The 26,027-nt window shown below is 40.6% G+C and overlaps 1 protein-coding gene across 2 annotated transcripts; it reads left to right on the top strand.

Annotated features, from left to right (window-relative positions):
- Positions 1–755: 755 nt before the first annotated feature.
- pak2b (p21 protein (Cdc42/Rac)-activated kinase 2b) lies at positions 756–24,905 on the top strand. 2 transcript variants are annotated; one of them, XM_006637658.3, is made up of 15 exons: positions 756–1,022; positions 15,143–15,370; positions 16,082–16,188; positions 16,690–16,840; positions 17,377–17,408; positions 18,147–18,263; positions 19,100–19,232; positions 19,710–19,773; positions 20,216–20,264; positions 20,685–20,797; positions 21,722–21,839; positions 22,189–22,288; positions 22,455–22,651; positions 23,166–23,303; positions 23,719–24,905. In XM_006637658.3, exons 2-15 carry the CDS (start codon positions 15,187–15,189, stop codon positions 23,803–23,805), a joined length of 1,590 nt encoding a protein of 529 aa, XP_006637721.1. In that variant the 5' UTR covers positions 756–1,022; positions 15,143–15,186; the 3' UTR covers positions 23,806–24,905. The 2 variants fall into 2 exon arrangements, with proteins under 2 accessions (XP_006637721.1, XP_015216809.1); XM_015361323.2 differs by lacking the exon at positions 756–1,022 and adding an exon at positions 6,522–6,892.
- Positions 24,906–26,027: the final 1,122 nt, after the last annotated feature.

A 26,027-nucleotide genomic window follows, 5' to 3' on the forward strand; every position in this document is an offset into this window, starting at 1 on the left:
CAAAGCTGAAGCAGTTTTTTCCCTGTCTTTCATTAATACTCTGTAACATTTGTTGGGAAAATTGTTTTGCACCCTTGCAACTATGTTTCACATTCAAACTTACAAAAACAAAAAGTAAAAATATGCATTATACTAAAAATGTAACATTAATGTATAAAATCCACATCATATTCACCTTAAGTGGATTTAATGGTCATAGGGGAATTATGACTTGGAACAAAAAATCATGTTTATTTGACTAGTGTTGTGCTATCAGTAATGATCATGTGCAGGTCCAGGCCTAGTATTAATTCGTTTCTACGTTACTGTTGTTTTTTGTAGAGCAGTTTGGAATGCTTTTGGTGGCACTTTTAACATATTGGAGCTGGTATATAAAGTTTGCTTCGATTTAATTGTGAAATTACTTCATTCTAAAACCATGCCCTGCACTTGTTGTACCACTCTGAAAGAACTACAATTCCCTTTCATACATCCTACACTACTCCTTTCTGTGTATTCCTGGGAAAAGCAGTCCCGACTCCTTCACCGCCCTATTTCCAGAAAACGCTACGAGAGGAAGAGAGAACTACATCTCCCATAGTGCTCTTCGTGCGAAGCGCTGCAGGGACCCGCTGTCTTTGTTTTCTGAACATTAGTTTTTTTTTTACAAACGTGTGGGTTTGTTTCAGTGAGCAGGCAACACACGTTAAAACGTTAAAAATTCCTCCTGAAGAAAAAAACACAGATTGCAATTAGATTGTAATTTCTAATGTCATCCGACACTGGGTTGGGTCGGTAGTTCCGCTTCCCCTCCGCCATTGCGGGTTTGTCCCGGTCTAAGAAGATAAAAGAATATAAAAGGAACGCAAGAAAAAGAAAGAAATTGCTTGGATATTGTATTGGCAGAATTTGGGAAGGGGAGTGCACTCAAATAGTGGTATTTTAAAAAAACGATATCTGAACTCTTGATTATCGGTTCTCGTAGGAGGCGGAGCTAGCATCTAAAGAGTTTTGTGGAAGTTTGGAGCTGAGAGTTTCGCCTGGTGAGTCCTGAAGTTAATTATTTAACTTGCTTTGGTGTTCGTATATTTTATAAATTGGATTGTGTAAGTTTCGAAAATACTATGTTTGCCGAGAAACTGCATGAATGTGATATTTGGCAGGACACCGGTAGCTTCTTTATGTCGGAAACGTGATATAAAAAGTTTTACAGAAGAGTTGAAATCGGTGAAAAGTCTCGTATTTCATTACGTATTTTATTGTTGCAAGTAGTCTTTGAATTTATTTAACAGACGACAAATGTCACTGGCATTTATTTTAGCAGAAAAAATCGGTTATAGTTTATTTTGTCTAAAAAGAACAATACAGGTGTATGCTCTCTCAATGTGAATTTGCACAAACAGGATTTAAAATAATCTAAAAACACTTTTTAGTGGAGATATTTGGCATTTTTCCTTCCACTCTTGTTTATGTATCACCATTGGAAATTTTTATTATAACAGCACTCAAGATACGACTGATTTCAGTTAATGTAATATTGAATGTGACAATGAATGTTATCCGTTTTTCCATTGCACTTAACACCGAATTGCAGTTCTTTGATTTTACTTTATTAATCATATTTTCAACTTAATTTTGTGAACTATAATACGGGATGGTGGAAATACACGAGAATATTGACTGGTACAATAAGTCATTCCCCAGTCCCTCTTTTTAATACAGGAAAATCGTAAATAATGGAGGAGAGCTCAGAAGACCACTATTTCATATACATTTTAATCCATCTCTGGTGTTCAAGGTGCAAGCTCTAATGAGAGTTAAGTATTTATGGCCCAAATTGTATATGTTCAGCCACGAGAGGTAATGTGTTTTTTTTTCTAAGAAAAGAAAACATTCTTGGTGACCCATGTGAGAAGACAGCTTGCAAACCCCAAAACTGATCAAAGACTGTTTAATCTGAGTTTTATCAGCTGTTCAGTGCAGTTTAACAAAAGGAGCAAGTCATAGGTTTATTCCATGCTGAAAAGAGAAGAAAGAAAACACAACGTTTCGGCTGTGAAGCCTTCTTCAGGTGTGAGAAATACAGCCGAAATGTTGCAGAAACGTTGTTTTCTTTCTTCTCTTTTCAGCTTGGAATAAACCTATTACTTGTTCCTTTGCAGCCTACGCATGCTGACGCAGCTCCCCACCTGAACTAGTTTAACAAAAGGTTTGTTTTGCGTGTTTCTGATGTTTTGCTGGAGATTTAGTTAAGAAGATTGGCAGATAGTGCTTTCTTGACACTGCAGCACTGCATTCGAATACCTCATTATGAAAGTCATGTGTTTAGCCACTAGCACAGCACAAAACCTTTCATTAGTTACATTTTGAATAAACAGTTTTAAGTTTTATGTCCATATTTGATGTCCTGCACACCTGGCCAAATGTTTTTTACACAGAGTATGCAGAGTTCCTAGAAGAAAAGTCATGGTTGCTTTTAAAAGTTATAGGATTATTGGCCATTTTCTTTACAGCTGAAGCAGGTTATAGGTATGATGTAGTCTTGCCTGTCCTGTGTTAATATTCCCACACACGGTGTGATGTAATGTTTGTATATATGGTTTGAAATTAAGCCCACTTGAAAATACTATCCTTGTTCAGAAGAAGGGCCCAATTTCTCAGTGAGTGGAGTAACCAGAGCTCTAAGAAAAGAGAACTTGCCAGTTAAAACCACACTGGCTATATTGCATTACTTTTCGTTTTTCAGTTTTTTCACTTGAACTTGAATGTCTGTAGCATAACAGTATAGTACATTTCTATGTTATAGGGAACCTGCTTTCTTTTGGATAGGTAGTGTTAAACGAATAACCTCTTCTGTTCAGCCAGCCCATTGTAACCTTGGTGAAAACAAAAAGCAATGTACTTTTTTTTTATCATGGCAGTGTCTGTTTTCTTTTCATTATTTTATTGAAAAAAGGGAGTTCCTGGAGTTTGTCGCCACACAGAGCCGAGGTAAAACGTTGGGCATGGATTGCAAAAAATGTGATTTTTTTTTTTTCCTTGTAGATGTTTTTTAGAGGAATTGGAGGAAATTACGTGAGGGGTTGGTGGCGGTGTATCCCGGGTGTGAAGCAATGCAGAAAGCTGATGGACAGCAGATAGGCTGGTACACACACTCCATCAGTGAGAACTGCCCAGGGAGCCTCTGGGTCGAGTAGTAGTGTCATGTGTCTGCCGAGAGAGAGACCGCACTGTTTTCACCAGGCACCAAGGGGAAATGGGACTCGCAGACAGAAAGGAAGGGGGCAGGTTACCTCACACCAGGAAGCACCGTTCAGAATTTCCTTTTATAGACTGCTGCAAATACAAAGGCTCAAAGTCCCCTTTTCCTGTAAACAGTCACTCTAGTGCAGGCTTTGTGGCAGGCACACGGGGGGAGACGGTCCTCCTGGAAATGAAAGCTGGCCTCATCGGCTTGTAGAACATATCGCCAGGCTCCATAGCCAGCCAGCAGCTGGCTTTCAAAACTTGGCAGATGACAGCAGCTGATGCTAGGTGCTATACAACACGGTAGTGCTCTCCAGCTAGTGCCCCTGGGTTCACAGTTCAGACATTATTACAGCCATTCTGCTCTCTGTTTGAATTGTAGTAGAGCACCTGTTGTGCTTTAATGGAACTTCTCTTTCATTCGTTGGGGGAGGTTTAATAAGGCTTTAGAGCCCAGGACAGACAATGTCAGTTTTTGTTAGTATGGTGCCACTTACAGTAAATTAGAGGGTCCCATGGTGCCCCAACAACCACTAGCATCAGTTTAATTTAAATGCATTGGTCAAACCATCACTAAACAGTGGTACTGCTGCACCAAACAGTCCTGTTTAAACTGCACTAAATGTTATTATCATTACTGAATTCAGGGTTGTGATATGTATTTTGATTCAGAATGCAATTTCCATGCTGCTCCAGAAAAAGGGAAAGGTAAATGATTCCTTGGTGTCCCAAGATGTTACCTGCATAAACAACTGGAGATGAAGGCCTAGGGTGTATTGCCTGTGAGATGTATTTAATTTTTTCTTCTGTTGAACCTTTGGGGGTAAATTAATCTCTCGGCTGCACGAGTCCTCGAAACGTTAATCTGTTGGTAAAATGTAACATCGGTCACTAGGATCTTCTGTTGTGGGTGGCTTTAAGCCGTATAACCAGCCTGTCACAATTTTTGAATTTCAAAATATCTTGGAAAGTAGTACAAACCCCCTTCACACACCGTGGCTCTACGCAAATTGTTTTGAGATTTCAGAAATTAACTCTATAGGCTAGGACAGACTAAAGCATACAGGCCTATTTTGACACTGCAGCGATCCATAAGCTATGAAGTAGTCCTCCTGAGCTGTGGACGTGCTAGTCTTAAGTTTTCAGAATCACAAGACCTGGCCTTTTACATTCCTATGGCAGGCGTTATATGCTGGAAGCAAAAGCAAGTGCAAGACAACACATTTCAGCTAAAGAGAAATAGGAGTGACTAGGGAGAGATATTTGATCTACTTCATTTCTGAATGTCTCTCTTTTGAAACCTTACTTTGCTATGGAAGCAATAAGCTGATTGTATGTATAATTTATAAACAAACACAATCATGCAAATGCTGAATGTAGTGAAAATGTTTTTCACCATTATCTGCTGAACCATTTGTTCAATAGATTGACTTCGTACTCTTCATTGTCTTACAATTCAAGACCTATTTAAGCAGGGTGATTATTTTGCTGTGGTGTTCTCGGTTTTGTTTCCTAAATGTACAAGCAATACTAAAGTTGTAAACTTGGACGGGTACGAGGGTGTAGTGCAGGCCCGTTTGTCCTCTCCCATCTCTTTCAGAAGCCGATCCTTCTCCTATGATGGGGTGGACAATCAGAGAAGCAAATTCTTTGTACAACTTGTAGCGAGGGGAGCTCTCTGCTGTCCTGTTCCCTCACAATTTAGGCCTGGCCGCAGGGGTTTCTAACGTTGCCACCTTGTTATAGTTGCAAGACCTGCTGGAACAAGTAAAATAAGGTAAAAGTGACATGAAGGGGTCCCCATAACTTTAAGTATCTTTAGGAGACAGCTTTAGACTTGGAGAGTGACTGAGGTGGAAGGTGTATCCTAGGGTTAGGAGGCAGGCTCATAATTTAATTTGGTGGAAGGCTGTATGGGTCAATAAAGGTCACCGCTTTTCTGCAGCTCAGGATGGTGCCAGAAATCGTGGATCCATCTCGCTGCCCCCCTTTGCGAGACCTGAAGAATTCCTGTGCCTGCAGTGTAGGTTTGTGTTTCTCTTGTCTGACAGATGCACACCCATCCCTGGCTGTGTCATTTTATTTCATGTTTCTACTTGGCTGCTTTTCGTTCGCAAAGGTGTATCCAAGCAGGCATTAAGGGAATAAGCAGTGGTATGTGTTTCTTCTCCAGACTGTTCCTAAAGCTGCACTAGATCAGTTTGTCTGATCTTTTTTTGGGTGTGTTATGTTAGCTTTTGTTTTATTACCATTTCAATCCCCAAAGAATGCTCTGGAGTGATTTTAAGGAGTGCTTCTTTATCAGGATTATCAATGCACATGTAGGATACACATGGAAGCCTCTTACTTTTCTGTGGTATTCAAGCTTTGTGAGATTCTTGTATGCAATTAAAGACCTAAAATAAAGACCATGTTTTAAAACACTATGTCAGCAGTGTACATCTCTAGTCCTTGAAGGCTGAAGTCCAACGGGTCTTTGAAGTCTCTTCATATCTCCAGCTCCTTAATAACTGGGGAAAGGTGTTACTTTGATCTGCTTCAGCAAATAATTAGACCACTTAGCTTGCGCATTAATTAGGTCTCATGTGCTACCATTTCTGAAGGATCATCCTGATACGATTACATTCCTACAGGACAATGACCATCCTTGTGCTGCTTATGTAATAACGGCCTTCTTATGAGATAAAAATGTGAGTTATGCCTTGGATGTCCTACTCGTCGGACTTTAACCTTAACGAACATTTGTGGGAAGAGTATGGCATCTAACGGTTAGAGATGAGTGAACTTGGACAGGAATGTCCAGGCTCTACATCGGTGAACGGCACAGACGTCCTCAAGAGAGGAGAGCATACAGACTCCATGGGTGCCAATACTTGCCACTGTGCCTCAGTGCCACCAACACCCATTAAACACTTCTGTCAAACGTGAATCAGCGTAACACATTTACTTATGTCGTTTCAGTGAAATGTTGGTGCACCTGCAACAGAAAAAAACGTTTTTTCTGTGAATAGCATTGTACACTTGTTGTAGTGTACAGGTATCACTTAAAAGTGATGGAGACCTGCACATCTTTTGACGTTCCCTGCAGATTGTCGGGTATTCTTTTATTTTTGAAGTTCGTTGTTATCATAGAAGACCAGAACTTCTTATTCTGCATTAAAATGATTGTGTTGAAAGAGGAAATGTTGTGAGTTTAGTTGAAAGTACTTCCATGAGTCACTGCAAAACTGAGAATTGGAGAACAATCTGAAGCCAGTCTAGCAACAGGACTATGTCATTACAAGGAAGAGCTACGATTGCTGTGTATCCTCCACATCAAAACCCCTTTTTAAGAGGCATCAAAACCCCTTTTTAAGAGTCGGACTTCTCAAAGTGTCACTCTTGCGGAGGGAAGAGTGTTTTGGATCTAAAGAGCAAGGCAGCACTGTGTGCTGGTGCTCAATGCCAGGCGTGACTATACTTGCAACTTTTGATCCTGCAGTGGAATGAGATCCGCCTGTGTTTTTCTGCCTGTGAGCCTGCCAAGACTTGCACGCTTGCCTGATGCTGGGAGAGGAGGTCTGCCTGCCACTTCCTGAAGCAGGCAGAGGGACAGAGTAATTGTGGATCGTAGTGGAGCTGACAGGATTGTGGGGGTGTAAGTGCAAACAGGAGAGGCTTCTGAAAGGTAAAGTAAAACCTTGTGATGTGATGTGATTCTAGTAATAAGAGCTAATATTACCGATGTGAATAGTAGTGTTTTCACTGTTGTGTAGAATCTGTGCTGATTAACCTGACTGCAAAACAGTCGCATCTCTTGCTCTGTGTATTAAACAGTTATTCATGTTGTTATAGACAGCCTAGGGCTGACTAAAGTTCTGAGTTCCAGCCCTGGATTACAGTTTTTACAGACAGATTAACCTCATAAATCAGGTTTTCTCCGTCACTGTTCTTGTAACCCTTGTCTGCTGGGTTTCATTACGTCTGCTTGAGTGAGCCCTGAAAAGTGTTTTCTTTTCTGCATGTCATAAGATGTGTTTTTTCAAATATGGTTAAATTAAATCTAACATATTATACATTTATTTTCAAATCTTTCTAGGTTAGTGTTAAATTTCAACACTAACAGAAGCGGATCTTGAAACTAAAAAAGTCTGGAGCACATTTCATTAAATGATCAAGAACTCAGTTTGAAACCAGCACAAACTAGTATCCACCAGACCTGGGTTTTAAAGCTCTGACCCTAGTAATGAGAAATCATTGTTTTGGACATTCATTTGAGAAAGAAATGAATGAAGATCCACTAGGCTCTGTGTTGGTCCCAGGATTAGGCCTGTGAGCAGAGAATTATTTCTTGGCGTGGCCTGGCAGGATTTCTTGAATAGATGATCTCAAGCAAAAACATTGTTTGAGTCAATTGATTTAAACCCAAGCAGAGTGTGTTCCTGTTGCTGTAGCAGCTGAAGGGACAGCTGCAGGGAACCATTATATCTTGTGTTTCCCCAGTACTCACAAGGCTGAAATATTTCTGACATGCTGCCATTTCAGTTAGCAGCAGAAACCCTGACAGTCAGTGACTGGTGCTGGAGTTGAATCGGTAGCTCTGTTATGTGATAGTTGTTAAACATTTTGTATATAATTTGGAGATTTTTGTTCGTACTTCTCAGAGGAGAGTTACAGAGCTTTGGCGGTTGAGTGATCAGTTAAGTGATGATCTATTTCAGTTCCATTTTATTTTAATTTCTGTTACAGTTTGAGCCATTTCTGTTACAGTTTAATCAATTGACATCTGGTGGTTAATGAAGTTAAGCTCCCTAACTGTGCTTTCCTGTTGGAGAGCCGAATGTTGTAGATCACTGCAAAAAAGCAAAGGCTTGAAAACTGCAGATAAAGAATAGTGACCAATGAAAACTGACCCCTGTTCTTCGATGATATGGCTTACTCTTCCTTACACGCCATTGTAGTGTGACTGGAAAAAGTCCTGGAGTGAAAATTCAAAATCACTTTTTAGTGTCGTCAGTATGATTTGTATGACGGAGAGCCCACAGCAGAGACAACCTTGAAATAAATGATTTTGCTGGTGACCCATCTGCATTTCAGAGAAACTTTAAAGTCGCTAAGTCTGTTGGGACTTGCCACACAGAGAGCAATCCACAGCCAAATGCTGCTTTTCAAGATTGCAGCAACACTTCCCCAGCTGATTGCAAAAGATTGTCAAAGAAGTCTGATAACAGGCGAGATTAGATTCTGATGATTTTAGTGGTTTTCTTGAGTGATATAACCCTTTCCTGGTGAGAGACTAATTGAGATGCCGTCATTTGGGAGATGAGTTCAGCCCGTGCAGTAGAAAGCTCGCTGGAAAAGAAGAGCTGACTTGTGCTGAAAGAAAGGAAGTGTGCTGAGGTCTGAAATGCGCCACGTCTGTTTGCTGATTGTGAAATGTCATTCAGCCGGCCTGGCAGGGGGTTTTCTCTCTATGTAGGTTAGGATCGTAGTGTGCTGTTGATTTCTGTCTGTGTCCAGCGTGTATGTAATTAGGTGGCGCAGATATTTTTCTGCAGGAGTTTAGCATTATCCCTAAGGCCATACAGTAGCTGGTCTGTGTCTTCATGTTCAGTCTTGCTCTTTTCGTGTTGATGGCTTCCCCGTCTATGTCCACCGCACTGTTTCTTAAGGCTGTGGCTCCCTTGTCAGCTTCATTACTTGCGCCCGCTTATCTGGGGAGTGAAATGGGTGCGGTTCTTTGGATTTCACAGGAGACTAAACCTAAGAGTACTGAGTTGGGAATTTTATCTTGTGCATGAATGTCAGGAGAAAGGAACTTTCTCATTGTCTCGGGTATATCAAGACAACACCTTGGACTTTGATTATTAGTTAACATTGGCTGGGTCTTTTCAAAATAGTAGGCAGTGAGATGAACTCTGGCCTTTAATGTGAGAAATTTCAAATGGATTTAAACCCTCTTTTTACATGCAACATCTGTTCTTGTTGATAAAGTAACTGTATAGTACTGCTCAGTTTACTGTCCTTAAGAGCAGAGATTTCACTTACCATAAGGGCTAATGTCACAACACACAGACACACTTTCTTCAAAAACAGGCAAGATCGCAAATGCAGAACTCAGACATATTGAGGTTACTTGTACTTAATATTTACAGGTTTTTCTTTTTATTCTTCATGAGGTTTTGCTTCAATGCAAAACTGCCTAGCAGCGTTCAGTCTTGTCCTTTGGAGGAATCATTTAGAGCAGAGCTGATGCAGGATTTGTTGTTGTTTTTTTTTTTACTCTTCCTTTGGTTACCATTCATGCCACAGCTCAAGGAAGGGTTCTGAGCGTGTGAGAAGGTGGAGCCAACTTGGTGTTAAGAGAGAGGTGTATACAGCCCTGGGTCCTGATTGGCTTGGGAAGTGTCTTGTTGGTAATGAGGAAGAGAAGGAGGCTGAGCTGTGGTCAGAGGCCTGCAAACTGTTGAAAACTGAGCCGTGAGCTTTAACCTTATTAGGAGATGCATGTCACTGTCTCATTCTCATGCTTCATACTCGGCACAAAGCAGGCCTACCTCAGTGCAGTGATTACCTACCAAATCCAGCACCACGGCAGACTTCGAAAACAGGGCTGTTAATTAGTATTGTGAAAATATTCACCAAAGTGGTTAAGTTCTTCTGCAGTAAAGAGTGAATCTAACTATATAAAATCGCTTTTGTTCCCTGTCACCCTCTGCACTGCAATCTGCTTCACAGTTCGTTTTGTAATTATTCCTTAGTTATAGGCTTTCATTGTAGAGCATGAGTGTATCGGTGTGGTTATAACATCCACTTTTTATCGGTCACAGAATTTTCTTGAATGCTTTTAAATGCAATTCTTTCATGGAGCTAGGTAAATCTAACCACCTCAAGCAGTTTATGAATTCGGGAGCATCTGTGGTAAAATTGATTTTACATGTGAAAAGTATAGTTTTGTATTAGAGGAAAAACGGTTACTGAAATCCTTCACTTCAATCTGTGCTAGTGCTTCTGTCTACATGAATATTGTGTTACTGTAAAAAGCTTGTCTTTCAGTTCTTAGTAATGCTTTAAACTGACAGACATCCTGTTTTGCAGTCATCTGGTGACCTATTAATGAGTGAGCATCTGAAAGTGATAATTATCCTAGTGATCCATCTGAGCACAGTGATAAACCAGCATCCTCCAATATCTGAATCTCAATTTTGTTGTATTTATTCTCATATTGTTTCAAGAAAGGTGTTTCTTTTCATCTGTAAATATGGAAACAATCGGGAATAATTGCAGAGGGACTGAAAGCACTCTATAGTGGTGTTTCCCTCTGTTGTAGGTTACAATGGGACATCCCAATGCAGAGATAAGGGCACCCAGAATGTACATCCCCACCACACAGTCTGTTTAGCTGAGGCCTTAGTTTTAGATTTTGTGCCTTTTAAATTTTCTGTTACGTGACCCTCCTCCCCCCCACTGTATTGGGCATTGCTAAATTCTGCCCTATATTTTCATGGTAACCCCCTGTTCCACATTGTTGAACACTGCTCCCTTTCTAAATGTCAGCTGTGTGTTCCACATCTGGTCTTCCAAGCCTTTCTGATCAAACCTCCTGAAAGGTGATTAATAGGAAACCTAAACCTGCCTAGGTGTTTGATACATTATTTTCATTTTCTCTACACACTGTAGGGAAGCAATATAAAGTGCAAACTGAATATGCTGTTCAAATGTCGAATTTGATGTTACATAAAAATGTAGAAGGCCTCATTTTAGACGATTGTGTAAATTTGTTGTCACTATATTACAAAACATATTGTTGCTCCACAATCAACCTACAGAAGTGCCACCGGATAAATTCCTGGGCTCAAAGGAATGTACTGCACTAACCGGCTGAAAGAACTCAACCATTATAGTCTTGCAAAGAAGGGATTATGTATTGATTCAAGGATTCAAAATCCTCAAAAGGATCAATCAACCCAAAGAACATCTTCAGAACAAACACTGACTATATACCACTGGGCACAAGTGGATAACAAGAGGCACTTCAAGATGAAAGACTGAGAAAATAATTTATAAGAATGGGTCATGGTCCTGCACTTGATTTCCAGAGAACTATTAGCCTGTAGTAACTGGACATTAGACTATTGGGAACTAACTGTTACTCGAGCTCTGGGTTTTGCAGAATGGGACTAAGAAAAGAACCTGAAGTGGTGTCACAAAGTATATAGCTTGTGTACACATTTCTTATCGGAGAATCCTAGCCATTTCCTGGAACTGTAGGTGCTAATTGCCTAAAGTTCAGGGGGATTTAGGAAGTGAGATTGCATGGAAAGCCCAGAGACAATCAAAAGTTCCAAGTTCATTTATAAGGACAAACTTCGGGAAACTATATAAAATTGTATAAATAAAAATATTTCGAAAAACTTTTGGAAAGTGATTGGACCACTTTTGCGAAAAGAATTCTGTGAAATGATCTTTTGAAGTCAAACAAAAACTACAATATTTTTCTGAATTTGCTAGTGAAATGTACTTCTTGGGTCTAGTCTGCTTTATTTTTTTTCTCTTCTGGTTTGCAATACGGTAAGTTTCATTAAATTTTTCAAGACGTGTTCTTTAAAGCATTGCCTTTATACTAGACGCTAGCTGACAAGTTTAACTTTTCAAACACTCTTGTGAGTGATGAATCTTTCACTGGAACTGTTAAATTTCAGCTTTAAGCTGCACATTTTCCCGTTCAGCCACATTCCTGTTTGCTTGAACTGTTCTGGTAGCATCTCCAACAAGACAGCCCTTTTTTGTGAGAGGGGATGTATTACTAAAGGTTTTTGTGCAGGTGAAAGGAAACAGTTCATGTGAACCACAGAGCTCTTGTTCATCAGAGTGGTGAAAGGTGCCTTGAACATTTGCAAGTTAGTCTTTTGCGTCAGAGAAGACTCATTTTCAGGACCGTTTGCAAGAATGAGCTACAGTTTTCATGTTGCACTATCCACTCCTTCATTTGGTGAGGCCTGGGCTTGTATGTCGTACACACTTCCCTTCTCTTCTGCTCGAATGATTGTATGTGCAGTGTAGTAGCAACACTGCTGGCAAAGTGTGACCACAGGAAGTAATCTGAAAAGGGTTTTTTTAAAGTGGTATGGAGCCACAAAATAGATTTCTGAAGCTCGTAACTTAACTTGGACCCCTCTTACTCCTGTCTTACGCTGGACCTAGGCCTCCTAAAAGCCACCTTTTCTCAGGTAGGATTGCTCTCAAAATGAAAAGGCATCTCTGGGATGACAGAAAAGTAGACCATATTTTTGACGTGGCCCAAGGCTGGAAAGTGCACAGCCAGGGTTGGCCTAATGTATATGTGAGCACTCCGCTGCTCTAGGCTGTCCTCTCCCATTGTATTACCAATGAGAGCATGTAGGTAGCAAGTCACTTCCAGACCTGCTGACAAGCCAAACAAGAAAACAAAGGCACTGTTAACAATAATTGCTTATACTTATATAGCGCTTTTCTGGACACTCCACTCAAAGTGCTTTACAGGTAATGGGGACTCCCCACCACCACCACCAATGTGCAGCCCCACCTGGATGATGCGACGGCAGCCATAGTGCGACAGAACGCTCACCACACACCAGCTATCAGTGGGGAGGCGAGCAGAGTAATGTAGCCAATTCATAGATGGGGATTATTAGGAGGCCATGATTGGTGAGGGCCAATGGGAAATTTGGCCAGGACGCTGGGGTTACACCCCTACTCTTTTCGAGAAACACCCTGCGATTTTTAATGACCAGGACCTCGGTTTTACGTCTCATCTGAAGGACAGCGCCTGTTTACAGTATAGTGTCCCCATCACTATACTGGGGCATTAGGACCCACATGGACCTCAGGGTGAGCGCCCCCTGCTGGCCCCACTAACACCTCTTCCAGCAGCAAGCTTAGTTTTTCCCAGGAGGTCTCTCATCCAGGTACTGACCAGGCTCACACTTGCTTAGCTTCAGTGGGTTGCACCTGGGCAGTGCCTTGTTGACAAATTCAGTGTCCATTTTAATGACGGCTATTTAATGTTGATTTTTGCTCAACACTAATTAACAGCAATTATTTGAAATACTTCACAAAATTCATAGTACACTTCATTCATCAAAATTCAAAAAGTGACATGGTTGATTATGCCATCTTGCTGAATAGATGAGTGATCTTGTCTTCTAAATCGAACTTCTTCTAAATTTTATCCTCCTGATAGGAAACGATTTGCTCAAATTGATTCTTTATTGGGAAAAAAAAATACAAGTTGATCAAATTGGGTGTCCTGAGTTCCTTTTGGTTTCTATTTGTTACCGCTGAATCAGATTCCTCGTTTGTGTGGCGTCATTTCTGCTCTGACGATGCATCATTTTGAGTTAATTAACCTGGGATTAATGTCGGGTTTCTTTTGGTCTGCCTGGTTACACTGGTTAGATGGTATTAAAAATGATTGCAAGACGGGTATTAAAACTGTATCAAGACATACGTAATGGTAATTAGTCTTCCTTATCGGCTTCTCAAATGTCAGCTTTAGTTTTGCTTTTTATAGTCCTGGAATCAATCCTAGTATTAAGGTGAAGAATCATTCATTTTTGTCCCAAGTCTTCCATTTGAAGCTTCATACACATCCTTCCCAGTCTAATGCAGAAAAGCTACTGTATTATTTTAGCTTCTCCAGGCTTCATATTACTGCTGTATGTGTATTCAAACATTCTGAACAGTTTGCTGCATGTTCAGAGCTTAGTTGATCTAATTTAAACCAAAACACTGCATGACAGTGTTTTAGCTCTTTAGCACCCACTCCCTGTGGATTTCAGAGTGAGATTCAAAATACAGCTTCAAAATACACTTTCAAGGGCTTTCAGCACTTCCAAAACTGGTCTTAACACATTTTGTGTTTAACCATTTATTTTTCTATTGATACAATGTAGTATACATCATCTTGAGATAATGTACCATGAAAGGCACTATATAAAATAAAATGGGAATGAGCAGTTAATTATTAGATTGAGATGGTAAACGTGCACACCTCAGAACTTCTATTCTGCTTCATTTTCCAAGAGTTCAGAAAAATACCATTTAAAAACACCTAATGATACAATGATTGATCCTTTAGATCACATTTTTTCTTTTTTTTTTACTTCTAAAGGTTTAACTTTGAAAAGAATTGCATGAATCTCCACTGCTAGAAAACCGTTACCTTTTGAGATTATGTGCCCTTTGTTTGGTGAATATTTTGAATGTGTCTTGTGAATCAGCAGCAGAGCGTATGTGGAAAGCTTGCACTTGATTATTTTGGCTGCGAGTCCTGTCAGGGTGGAGGTAATTCCAGTGTGACTACTCTAGTGCAGACCTTTGAAGACAATGGAATGCTGACTGCTTGCCAAAAAGAAATAACCCTGGGCTGTATTTTCCTGTGATCACACTCCTCTTCATTTAGTACATTAACAGTAGAGGGGCTTTGTCTTGTATGTTAGGAGATTCATTCCTTCAGAGGTATCTCGCTGTAATTTGAATTCTCACGTTCTCTAAAATCAGAAGAAAAAGAATTCATACAGTGTCATTGTGTCAGTGACTGAGCACTTGTGCGTTTGGTTTACTGGATGAGAACAGCAGATGTTACCAGTTTTAGGGGTTTAACAAAGGTAAAGAGTCTTGCAGTTCTTTTTTTGAAATTTTCAAATAAACAAAGGGTATTGAACAAAATAAAAATGTTTACTTTTCCATCGAGGCATTTAATAACGCCAGCCTGACCTAGATGCCTTAAAGCAAAGCATGTCCTTTCAGTGATGAAGTATAGTGCTTCATGAAACTGTAAGGATGACAGCTAGCCTTTTTTATATACATCACTGCATTTGTAGATTGAAGGGAATTGGAATGTATTATCTCTGAAGTGCCATTTCTAATGCTCCTCCTACCTCTCTGCCTTTTGCAGGTCGGTCTCTGTGCCCCTCTCTCCCTCCTGTGTGTCCCCCTGTCATGTCTGATAACGGAGAGCTGGAGGACAAACCACCCGCACCCCCTGTCAGAATGAGCAGCACCATCTTCAGTACCGGTGGCAAGGACACTCTGTCTGCCAACCACAGCTCCAAACCCCTGCCCTCAGTGCCCGAGGAAAGGAAACCTCGCAACAAGATCATCTCCATCTTCTCTGCAGATAAAGGTAGGCCCGGGGTTCTGGAGACTGGCACAAACGCCCCACCCTGGTCTTCACTTTGAAGTGTCTCTCTCCTCGGAGTCTGAAATAACTTTGAGCTGTTCTGCAGTGTCTCAGGGTTCTTTTTTTGCCGTTTAAGAGTGGACTAGGAGCCACAGGTTTCTGACTTTGTGTTAAGAAGACTAAGGAGGGGGAGGGGTACCTTCACACATTACAATTTCATGTAATGAAAAAGTGTTTTCTATATTAATGATCATGTCTGAGGAATGTAATAGGATACTTTTTGCCGCCTCCACCATTAAAAGCTGTTCATCTTTGCCCTGCATTTGAAAATAAAAAGGTTAGTCATGATAAGTAAAGCGAAGCTGTCTAGTATTATTAATAACCGTTCTACTGATGTTAAAAAGATATGGCGAGTCATGGGGAAACCTAGCAGGCTGTGGATGAAGCGCAGAAAAGCTCCTAGAAGTTAGGCTTTGACAGTGTCCTGCTGGGCTGGATTGTAGCTGCATTCCAAGAGATCAGAACAAAGAAGAACTAGTGGAGGGGCACACGTGACCCTGTCCCCAGTGTGTTGAGTGTGCTGCTCTGTGTTGATCAGCTGCCCCAGTGTGTTGAGTGTGCTGCTCTGTGTTGATCAGCTGCCCCATTGTGTTGACTGTGTTGATCAGCTGCCCCAGTGTGTTGAGTGTGCTGCTCTGTGTTGATCAACTGCAGGCGGTAGGAAGAAGGACAAGGACAAGGAGCGCCCTGAGATTTCACCCCCTTCAGACTTCGAACACACTATCCATGTGGGCTTTGATGCAGTCACAGGGGAGTTCACTGTGAGTTCACACACACTGGTTTTATGCTGCGTCGTGTGTTCCCGCCTCACTCATATTCTCTGGGTTTTTTTACTTTGATTTTTTCCAGGTGTGTACAAAACTAGGGGAACAAGTTCCGAAGAGAATGTTGAAACAAAAATGTTCATACCGTTGCAAGATTCTAGCATTAAAAATGGTTTGCAATAAACATTCCTGCAAATAGTCTTCAAAACATCACACTGTCAATTTAACGTGACCGGCTGTGAGTTCTGTTCACAACGCCTTTATCATTCTAGTGTAAGAGCTTTGTATTCATCTTCCATTGTCAACTTTTTTTAAGATGCGTTACGCCTAAAGTTATTATTTGTTGAATATTTAATATTTCTGGGTTCTAAATAAGGTGAGACTGGACGTTTCAAATGTTTCAGATTTCTGATCCTAGTCCTGAACCCTCTCTGGAGTGTGCCTAGCTCAGCCCTCCCACCCGTGTGTAGTGTGTGACACCTTCCACTCTGCTCTCAGGGCATGCCAGAGCAGTGGGCAAGGCTTCTGCAGACTTCAAACATCACCAAGTCCGAGCAGAAGAAGAACCCGCAGGCCGTCCTGGATGTGCTCAAGTTCTACGACTCCACTGGCAACACCCGGCAAAAATACCTCAGCTTCTCGTCTTCAGGTGAGGGCCTGCCACCGCTGGCCAGCTGGCTTGTTTTTGCCCGCGTGTTGGGATGCAGAGCTGGGATGCAGAGCTCCGTGCTTGCTCTCGGCCTTCGCTCAGGTGGACCAGCAGCTACAGAGAGATGTGACGTCCTCAGGCGGACAGAGCGGCACAGTAGAGACTAGATGCACAGGATGCATACGCATGGTGTCTGGACATATGGCGTAGAGCAGCAGTAACCCTTCATTTTTCGTGTGGAATTACTATCAAGAGGATGTTGAGGTAAAAAAAACCTCAACAGAAATTGGACTGTACAGGGTACACATCAGAGTTCAGCCACGTTATTTGTTTGCATTATTCAGACTGATTCAGAGAAAGGGAAGAAGAACTGAAGAAGGAAGTTTAGAATTGTTCACTGTGAGTGCTGAGAGAAAGAACGTTTTTTTTTCTAATTCTAGTGTAATTGTACTACTCATGGTTGCTTTGGCCTCTGCAGCAGTAAAGCAAGCTTGTAATTTAAAGCCTGGTTCTAATCTGCACCTCTTTCTTCACAGAAAAAGATAGCTTTCCATCAGGAACACAGACAGTGAGTATTGAGTTATCGCTCTTTTCATTAATATTGAAATGCATACAGACTTTTTACTGTAGAGCTAGGGATTATTTTCTTCTGTACCTCTTAATTGTTTTACACAGTAGTTCTTGGCATAACTGTAAACTACAGTGTCTGAAAATAATTTAATACACTTTAAGTGATCATATGAATTAAAGGAACAAGCAATAGGTTTATTCCATGCTGAAAAGAGAAGAGAGAAAACAACGTTTCAGCTGTGAAGCCTTCTTCAGGTGTTTTCTCTCTTCTCTATTCAGCATGGAATACATGTATTACTTGTTCCTTTGCAGACTACGCATGCTGACACAGCTACCCACCTAAACTATTATGAATTAAAGCAAACTTTAACACATTTATGCACAACTGACAGGCATGGCATTTTCTTTTGTGTCTTTGAACTGGAAGAGTCCTGGGCAAGTTTAAAAAAATCTTTCTAAAATAATGAATAGGACTGTGATGGTTAGTTTACAAAGAGTAAACTTCACCATTTTTTATTTTCAGCAAAACGCAATGTTGAAGTACATGCCGTCATTCTCCAGGTTAGGACTACACTTTTGGCAATTGGGATAGGTGTGGAAGAAACTGGAGAAAAAACAATTTGATCACATACTCATGCACTATACATTGATGCAAATCTAGGTTTATTTTCCCTGTTTATTCGGGGCTGTACTGAAGTGACAGAAGTGACTTAATCTTCTCATGTCTCTTTTTCAGCCTGCCAAGAAGGGCATGGAGCCCTCGCCAGCTACTACACTTAAGGAGATTGATGATGATGAGGATGAGGAGACCCCTCCCCCTATTGTGGCTCCACGACCTGAGCACACCAAGTCTGTGAGTGGATGACACGTCTGCTTTCACCTCGGCTCACTGCAGAGGGACGTCCTTATCCCCAAAACAAGGCCATCCAAAATCTTCACATTGTTTTGACCATTTTTTTAAGCCTTTCTAGAGCCGAGAGATTAAAAATGACTGCTTAGTGGCAGTAGAACAGCAAATTTAATAACATGAAACTCTTTTGAACTCGGTAGCATTTCTGAAATTCCAAAATCCATAGAACTGGCAAATACACATACGCTTTTTAGTTTTACATTTCTTTGAGGTTCACACAAATAAGTATGCAGGGCTTTGCTACGGCTGTAGTTTCAGGTACGTTGCTTTATAAACTCTTCAGAATGCCTCTAGCTTTGACATTTAAAAATCAGCCTTTTGGTGGCGTACATTGCACATCCAAAAGTATAGTGGACAGCTTTTTGAGAGCCTTGGTCTCTGTTTGTTCCTACTGATATTTAATAAGCTCACTTATTCCTATTGTCTTCCTAGCTGACATAAGCTTTTCCTAGAGTTCTTGAGCTTTATATTCTTAAACCACGTCATTTTATTGAGCATTTGCCCTCACTCTAGGCCGCTGAAACAAAGATGAGGGGGATTGCCTTAGAATCCATTAGAAGTCGAATTTGAATCCAGCGAGGTCTTAGATCAGTAAACAAAGGGTCGTCTGATCCAGTACCAGTACAAATCCCTTCGTGAAAAGGGCAGCCATCAATCACATTTCTGAAAAGCAGCTTTAACAGCCTCTCGGGTGTATCGGAGCCATTCCAGATGAGCGGTCCGGGTCTGTCTCTCTGCAATAAGTGTATCCTAACCCCCCAGTCTCTTGCCATCTCCAGGTCTACACCCGCTCGGTCATTGACCCCATCCCCCCGCCACCTGTCAACCCAGATGGGGATTCGGCCTCCAAGGCTGCAGACAGACAGAAGAAGAAAGCAAAAATGACTGATGAGGAGATCATGGAGAAACTGAGTAGGGTTCTTTCTCCTTTCTCAGGCTTGTTATCCTTGAAGATCTGTCTGCTTATAGGTGGATTTGGGTACTGGGGAGCCTTGAAACCGTTGTCTATGTACAGCATTTTGCAATCTGTCAGTCTTAAGGAGTCTGTTGCTCAATCAGCAGCAGGCCGTTATGCTTGTGTATAACCATTTGCTTAAAAAAAGCGACTCTTCTGTTTCAGAAAGTCAGGAAACTTCTTCCTGGTAAGATTTAGAGTAGTGAATAGAAATACTGCATAGACGATTATGAAAATATTAACTGTTTAACCAAGGTCCATGTGAGAATTGTAAAGCCAGGAGCTGTGGAATATTTTATAAAGTACCTTTGGAGTTGACTAGAGAATCTGCAGTGTACATTTGAAAACATCTCCGTCCTGTATTTATGTGAAAGAACCATTACTTTTAATTAAATATTCTTTCCACACTTAACGAAAATTTATTTTTATTTTAGGAACCATAGTCAGTATTGGAGATCCTAAAAAGAAGTATACTCGATATGAGAAGATTGGACAGGGGTGAGTGCCTATCATGAAGAAAGATCAGGAACAGTGACCAAAAAAGAAATCAAGCTTATATCTTGAAATGCATCTTCTTACATGCTCCCCTAAGCCCACAATAACGCCAGCTATTTCTGCCAGCAAACAATTGCAAAGAATTATCAGTTAAATTGACACTGTTATGCTGCTTGTAATTAATAACCTCCTATAAAACGGTAGCAGCTGTATTTACAAATTGATACTAAAACAAGAAACCATCTGCTAATACCAAAAGTCCCAATGTAGCCAATGACACCTGCAGGAGAGAGTAACAATATCAAATGTTTAAAGAGCTAACTATAGTTCATATTGATAATAATGCATTATTAAAACCAATCACTTTTAGAAACCTATATGAAAAATCCTAATGTGTAAAATATAGTGCAGTGCCCACAGTTAGTCTCTCTTTCTCCCTCTACAGTGCTTCAGGTACAGTTTTTACAGCGATTGATGTCGCCACGGGACAAGAGGTGAGCATCTGGCATGTTCCTAATTCCAGTTCTTGCACTGCCTTTCTAGGTCAAAATACTGCATGACACAGGCCAGAAATGGCATTTCCACCAGCCCTCAATGACAACTGGGGAATGTATTATTTTATACAAGAAAATTAAATCATCTTCAGTCTGGTTTCAGTGTTTCTGAAATCTTTCTAAAGATCATTTTCTTGTAATTGAGTAAGTTGTTAACTATTGAAACTTACTTTTGATACTCAGCTTTGTAATCATCCAGTATAAAGCTGTTGATACACATTTTCAGTGTGCTACAGTTAAAAGTGTAAGCAATATGTACATTACTGTAGAGCTATGCATATTTAGCCTCACTGTACCTGCCTTTAAAATAACTTATGTCTGTGACTTCGTACTTTACCTGACATTATTTTTGTTTTCCAGGTGGCTATTAAGCAGATCAACCTTCAGAAACAGCCCAAAAAGGAACTGATAATCAATGAGATCCTGGTGATGAAAGAGTTGAAGAATCCAAACATTGTCAACTTCCTAGACAGGTACTGATCTTGAGCCATTGAATAAAGACACCCAATATGTAGGAAGTCTGTCATGAATGGGTTTTTCCTTTGTGTTCCACAAGTTACTGTCACTCATTGTATCTTTGTGAAAAAAAGTCTGCCCTGACATTACAAACTCAGAACATTGTATGAACTGAAAGTATTTCAACGTATTCATGCTCCATGTAATCGGTCAAATCCAAAGGATAATCTTGATCGTGGTTTTTGACCAAGTTATATAGTTATAGCTTAGTGCTTTGTCCTATAAAATGCACAGCAAAGTTACAGTATATGTACTTTGACGATTGGTCAGTTTTTTTGCATGGAGAATGTTCAATGCTGTGATGGGTGGCATTGTTCTTTTAGAGAGCAGTGGTTGCTTCCTGGCTATTCTCCCATGAAAACCATTCCCGTTCAGTCTTTTATTATAGGTTTAGCTATGAGCACTGTCACAGAGAGATCAGCTTGCAGTTTCTTGGATGTGACCCTAGGGTTTTTTGTAACTTTCTGGATTTTGCAGGACTGGTCCTAGGCAGTCACTGTGGTCTTGAATATTTTGGTATTTGTAGACTGTCATGACAGTGGGTGGTTGCAGACGTACATTTAGAAATGGTTTTGTTACTGGGTCAGCATCAAATCTTTCTTACAAGACCAAACTCGCAATGTTTCTTGAGATTGCCCTGATGATGGGACTTTCCAAACTGTTTTGTTATCCATTTATGTAACCACGTGATTCTAATTACCTGTTAATTGTACTAACTAATCTAGGTATTCACTTATTATTTTGCATATGGTAACTAATATGTTTTTGTTATCCACCACTGTCATGCATAACATTGAATTGGTAACGATGAACCTTATCTTGGGCCGGAGAACGGTCATGTAGTTCTGGGTGCACCAGTACTGACAGCTGTTTGATTTCAGTTTCCTGGTGGGAGATGAGCTCTTTGTGGTGATGGAGTACCTGGCAGGTGGCTCTCTGACAGACGTGGTGACGGAGACGTGTATGGATGAGGCCCAGATTGCTGCTGTATGCAGAGAGGTAAAATATCCACAACTTTCTTGACATAAGCCTGATCTACAAAGCAATGAAGATTTTATTCTTTATTGAAAATAACTAGTTAAGTTACTTTTTGTATGAAAGGAATTCATTTTCAGTTCCAATCGGAATAACTTGTTTGAAACTGGCAAGAAAAGCAATATAACAGTCTACTTAATGGCTTTGACCTGATCGACTCGTTTGATATGGTAATCATCGAATTCCGTTGCTTTTTTTTTGAGGCTGCAAAACTCACTTTTCTTGAGTTGAAATGCGGGGTTGATATTTAATAGTTCCAGAACATAGGTCCTCTGAAAGCTCATTTGTAACCTCTGTCCACTCTCATCTGCAGTGTTTGCAAGCACTGGAGTTCCTGCATGCAAACCAGGTCATTCACAGAGACATCAAGAGTGACAACGTACTGCTGGGGATGGATGGCTCTGTCAAACTCAGTGAGTGTGCTTTCTTGCTCTAGTCATGCCTCTTTCAAAATGTACTGGTATATTTAGCACAATGGATGTATTTCTGGATTTTGCTTTTTGACTTCACATGCAAATGGGTCCTCTCTATTGCCCCCTTGTGACTAGTCAACTGATAACATCTCCCTCTCCTCTGCAGCTGATTTTGGGTTCTGTGCCCAGATCACTCCAGAGCAGAGCAAGCGCAGCACCATGGTAGGCACCCCATACTGGATGGCCCCTGAGGTCGTCACGAGGAAAGCCTATGGCCCCAAAGTGGACATCTGGTCTCTCGGCATCATGGCTATAGAGATGGTAGAAGGTGAACCTCCCTACCTGAACGAAAACCCACTGAGGGTGAGTGAGTGAAACCCCAGCAGATCTCCAACTGGCTCCGTCACTGCAGAACTCGGGTTGCATTCTCTGAAGTGGCATCTGTGACGCATCATCTGAAAATACCTGTAGAATCCAGGCTATGCATGTGGAAAACCAGAATCGGGAGCTCTGTCAAGAATTCAGTTGTTGTAGTTAGTTTTCACAATGTGATTCATTTGGACACAATACAGCTGTACTTCAGAGGGCTAATTGGGTTAAACTTTCAAAGTGGAACAAGTGGCCATTTGTGTCTACAAACATTTTTAATAGAATGTTGTCATAAGGAACATTGTTGCATTTCCACTTCAGATTTTAGAAAAGTTACCTGAAGGTTCAGATGGGTATAATTGTCAGAAATTGTTCATTTTCCACAGACTTAAGACTTGTACCAGCTGACAAAATGTGCATTGCATTCATACTGGGGAAGACTGATGTTGTCGGTGAGGGAGTGACTTCTACACGGTAATCAATTGCTTTTCCTTGGTTTCTCCAAAAGGCACTGTACCTAATTGCCACTAATGGAACCCCAGAGCTACAGAACCCAGAGAAGCTGTCGCCCATCTTCCGGGACTTCCTGAACCGCTGTCTGGAAATGGATGTGGAGAAGAGAGGAGGTGGCAAGGAGCTGCTGCAGGTTAGCCTTGAACAGAACATCAGGGCCTGGTCACTGAATTACCACTGTCGTAGTACTCTTTAGATTTAAACAAGATTAATTTTGATTCCTGCATGAACTGTCACTGACCGCCATCTTTGTTATAGTTGACTTACTGTGATTTTATAACTTGGTCAACAGAAAAACTGGTCTTCGGGAGTTAAGGGCAAATAGAATTTGATGTCATTAGACCTTTTCTTAATTTGCTTGGATCTTGTTGATTGAGATAAAAGGTTTGCAAAAAATGTACCGATTTGAAGTGCATGAATCCATTTTCGTTCAGCTCCAGAAACGTTAGTTACCAAATGAACAATGTACCAGGGGTTAACCTTAAGATGGAAATGTGGTAAAGTGTTGCCAGGTGCATTGAATCCCTGTGTCTCTTGCCTCTTCGTAGCACCCGTTCCTGAAGCTGGCCAAGCCTCTCTCCAGCCTGACGCCTCTCATCTTGGCAGCCAAGGAGGCCATGAAGAGCAACCGCTAGCCTGTCTGCACTGCTGACATGTGCCAACTCCCCCACATCCCAGAGGATACCCAGCCCTTCATCTTTGTGCTATTCACTGCGGATCCTCCCCACGCAAAGAGAAAACCACACAGCCTGATAGACACCAGGTCTGCACTGCTGGCCTTAATGAACTTTTCTTTTACTCTCCAGCTGTTAGTCTGGCCTAATGAACCTCCTGTGAGCTCACTGTCTGAGGGCCGGATTCTGTACTCATAACTGGCAGGGAGAATTGTGACAAGGAATGAGAATATATTTTATTTTTGCCTGTGATGCTTTCACTTGATCAGAAATCTCCCAATTCAGTGTTGATTGTGAATTTTTATACATTTATATTTTTTTTTCTTCCCTCTTTAAATAAATTCACTTAAACTCATTCCTCTCTCTGTCCCTCCCCAGTTCCACTTAGGTATCTAAATACTTGAATCTCAAATCTCAGAAATCCTTCACGGATTAACTCTTCAGTCCATCACTTGTCAGTGTTTCTTTTATTTCTTCCTGGTTTGTTTTTAACAAAAAAACTGTTTACTGTACAAGAGTAGTTCTTTCTCTAATTCACTGGGACTTAGGAGGCTAAACCTTCAGATTTTTTTAATTTGTTTTAAAATTTTTGTATATTATGTACTTAAAAGTGGAAACCACAGACTAGAAATCAGGACATTTTGACTAGCTGTTTTATATATATGTATATGTATACTGTTTATTTTGTTTTTAAACTAACAATCTGACATGACGGTTTAGCAGAAATTTTAAGTATTTGCAGTTTTCTCTTTAGGTAGTTTTGATGTGACAAATGGTCATCACTGTATTTCCATTTACATGGAATCTAACTTTTCATTTTTGAAAGTAAAAGCCTCATATTGGCAAGATCAAAGAAAAAAAAGCTTTGGATTCAAAGTTTTCTTCCCCTCTCTTTCAGTAATTTAAGATTTAAATGTTCATATTATTTTTTATTTTGGAGACTGGAAACTAAGCAAGTGGATTTGCTGAAGCCTATTCCAAAAATGTATTTTCTATTTTATTTAACTTTGGATTTTTTCAGTAATGGTTCAGTTCCATAAAAACATTTTTGGAGACCGTCATCTTTGTCATTCTTTTACATGTTTTTTTATACAAGTACAGTGAAAGAGTAACTGGATACTGTAGTCAAACAGGATGTGCATAACATTTTTAGACTTTTAGTTTTAGTTCAAATGTAGAAAAGTGGGAAGAGAGACTGATAGAAACACAGTTTTAATGGGTAGGTATGTCACACCCAAGATACAGTATTGTAAGGCATGCAGGCTTCTGTCCTAAGACACAACGGGGACAGAAGCAAACATTACCACTTGAAAGTGAGAGAAAATGTAGATAGGTGTCTGTGTGTGTAGGTACTGTATCGGCTTCAAAGAGGTAATTCTGACATAAAATAGTCAACCTAGAAATGGTATTTGAGATCTTGACCTGTGGTCCAGGGTGTACTGTTGAAACTACTTTCAACCACTTGTATATATACAGTAAGTAATGGCAAAGCCTGGCTCAAGAGATTGGCTCAACTGTAAGAGGTTTTAGAAGTGCAAGGAGTCAAGAACAGACCAATTGAACATGAAAAACAGGTCTGGTAAAATGCTGTTTAACTTGACATCTAGGAGGCAGCAGTCCTACCAGTGACTCCAAACAGCTTATAAGACACACAATTCAAAGGGAAGAAAGCAAAGTTTGGGATCAGGGATGTCCAATCCTCGTTCTGGAGGGCCAGTATGTCTGGAGTTTTATATTTACAACTAGATTCCAAAGAAAACGTTTATTAAGCCTCCCCCTGAGGCAGCTAAAACTAAAAAGAAATCTTTCTTTTTGTGTCAAAAGTATGCGTGATAAATGTCCATGTAGCCAAAGAGACTGGATTTTTTTATATCTATTTCAAAATCTATTACTTAAGTTATTTTAACACTTGGTTTAACCCATGGATTTGCAAGGCCGCATAAAAATGCATTTTGTCAGACTGAGTATGACGGAGACGGGGCAGACAAGGTAGTAGTCATAAATTTACACTAGCACTTTCTCGTCTGCCATCTTTCGGCTGAGACGTTAGACCGAGGTCCTGACTCTCAGTGGTCATTAAAGATCCCCGGGCATTTCTCGATAAGAGTATGGAGTTATCCCAGTGTCCAGGCCAAAGTTACCCCTCAGCCTTTACCGTGGCCTCCAAATTGTCCCAATGTATC

The sequence above is a fragment of the Lepisosteus oculatus genome, chromosome 13 (assembly GCF_040954835.1).
Source record: "Lepisosteus oculatus isolate fLepOcu1 chromosome 13, fLepOcu1.hap2, whole genome shotgun sequence".
In the NCBI taxonomy this organism is placed as follows: domain Eukaryota; kingdom Metazoa; phylum Chordata; class Actinopteri; order Semionotiformes; family Lepisosteidae; genus Lepisosteus; species Lepisosteus oculatus.

Bases quoted from the DNA above. Each gene is read 5' to 3' on its own strand.
- pak2b (XM_006637658.3), top strand. From the start codon at position 15,187: ATGTCTGATAACGGAGAGCTGGAGGACAAACCACCCGCACCCCCTGTC. The intron at 20,265-20,684 runs GTGAGCATCTGG...TTTGTTTTCCAG, and splicing joins ATGTCGCCACGGGACAAGAG to GTGGCTATTAAGCAGATCAA. The intron at 20,798-21,721 runs GTACTGATCTTG...GTTTGATTTCAG, and splicing joins ATTGTCAACTTCCTAGACAG to TTTCCTGGTGGGAGATGAGC.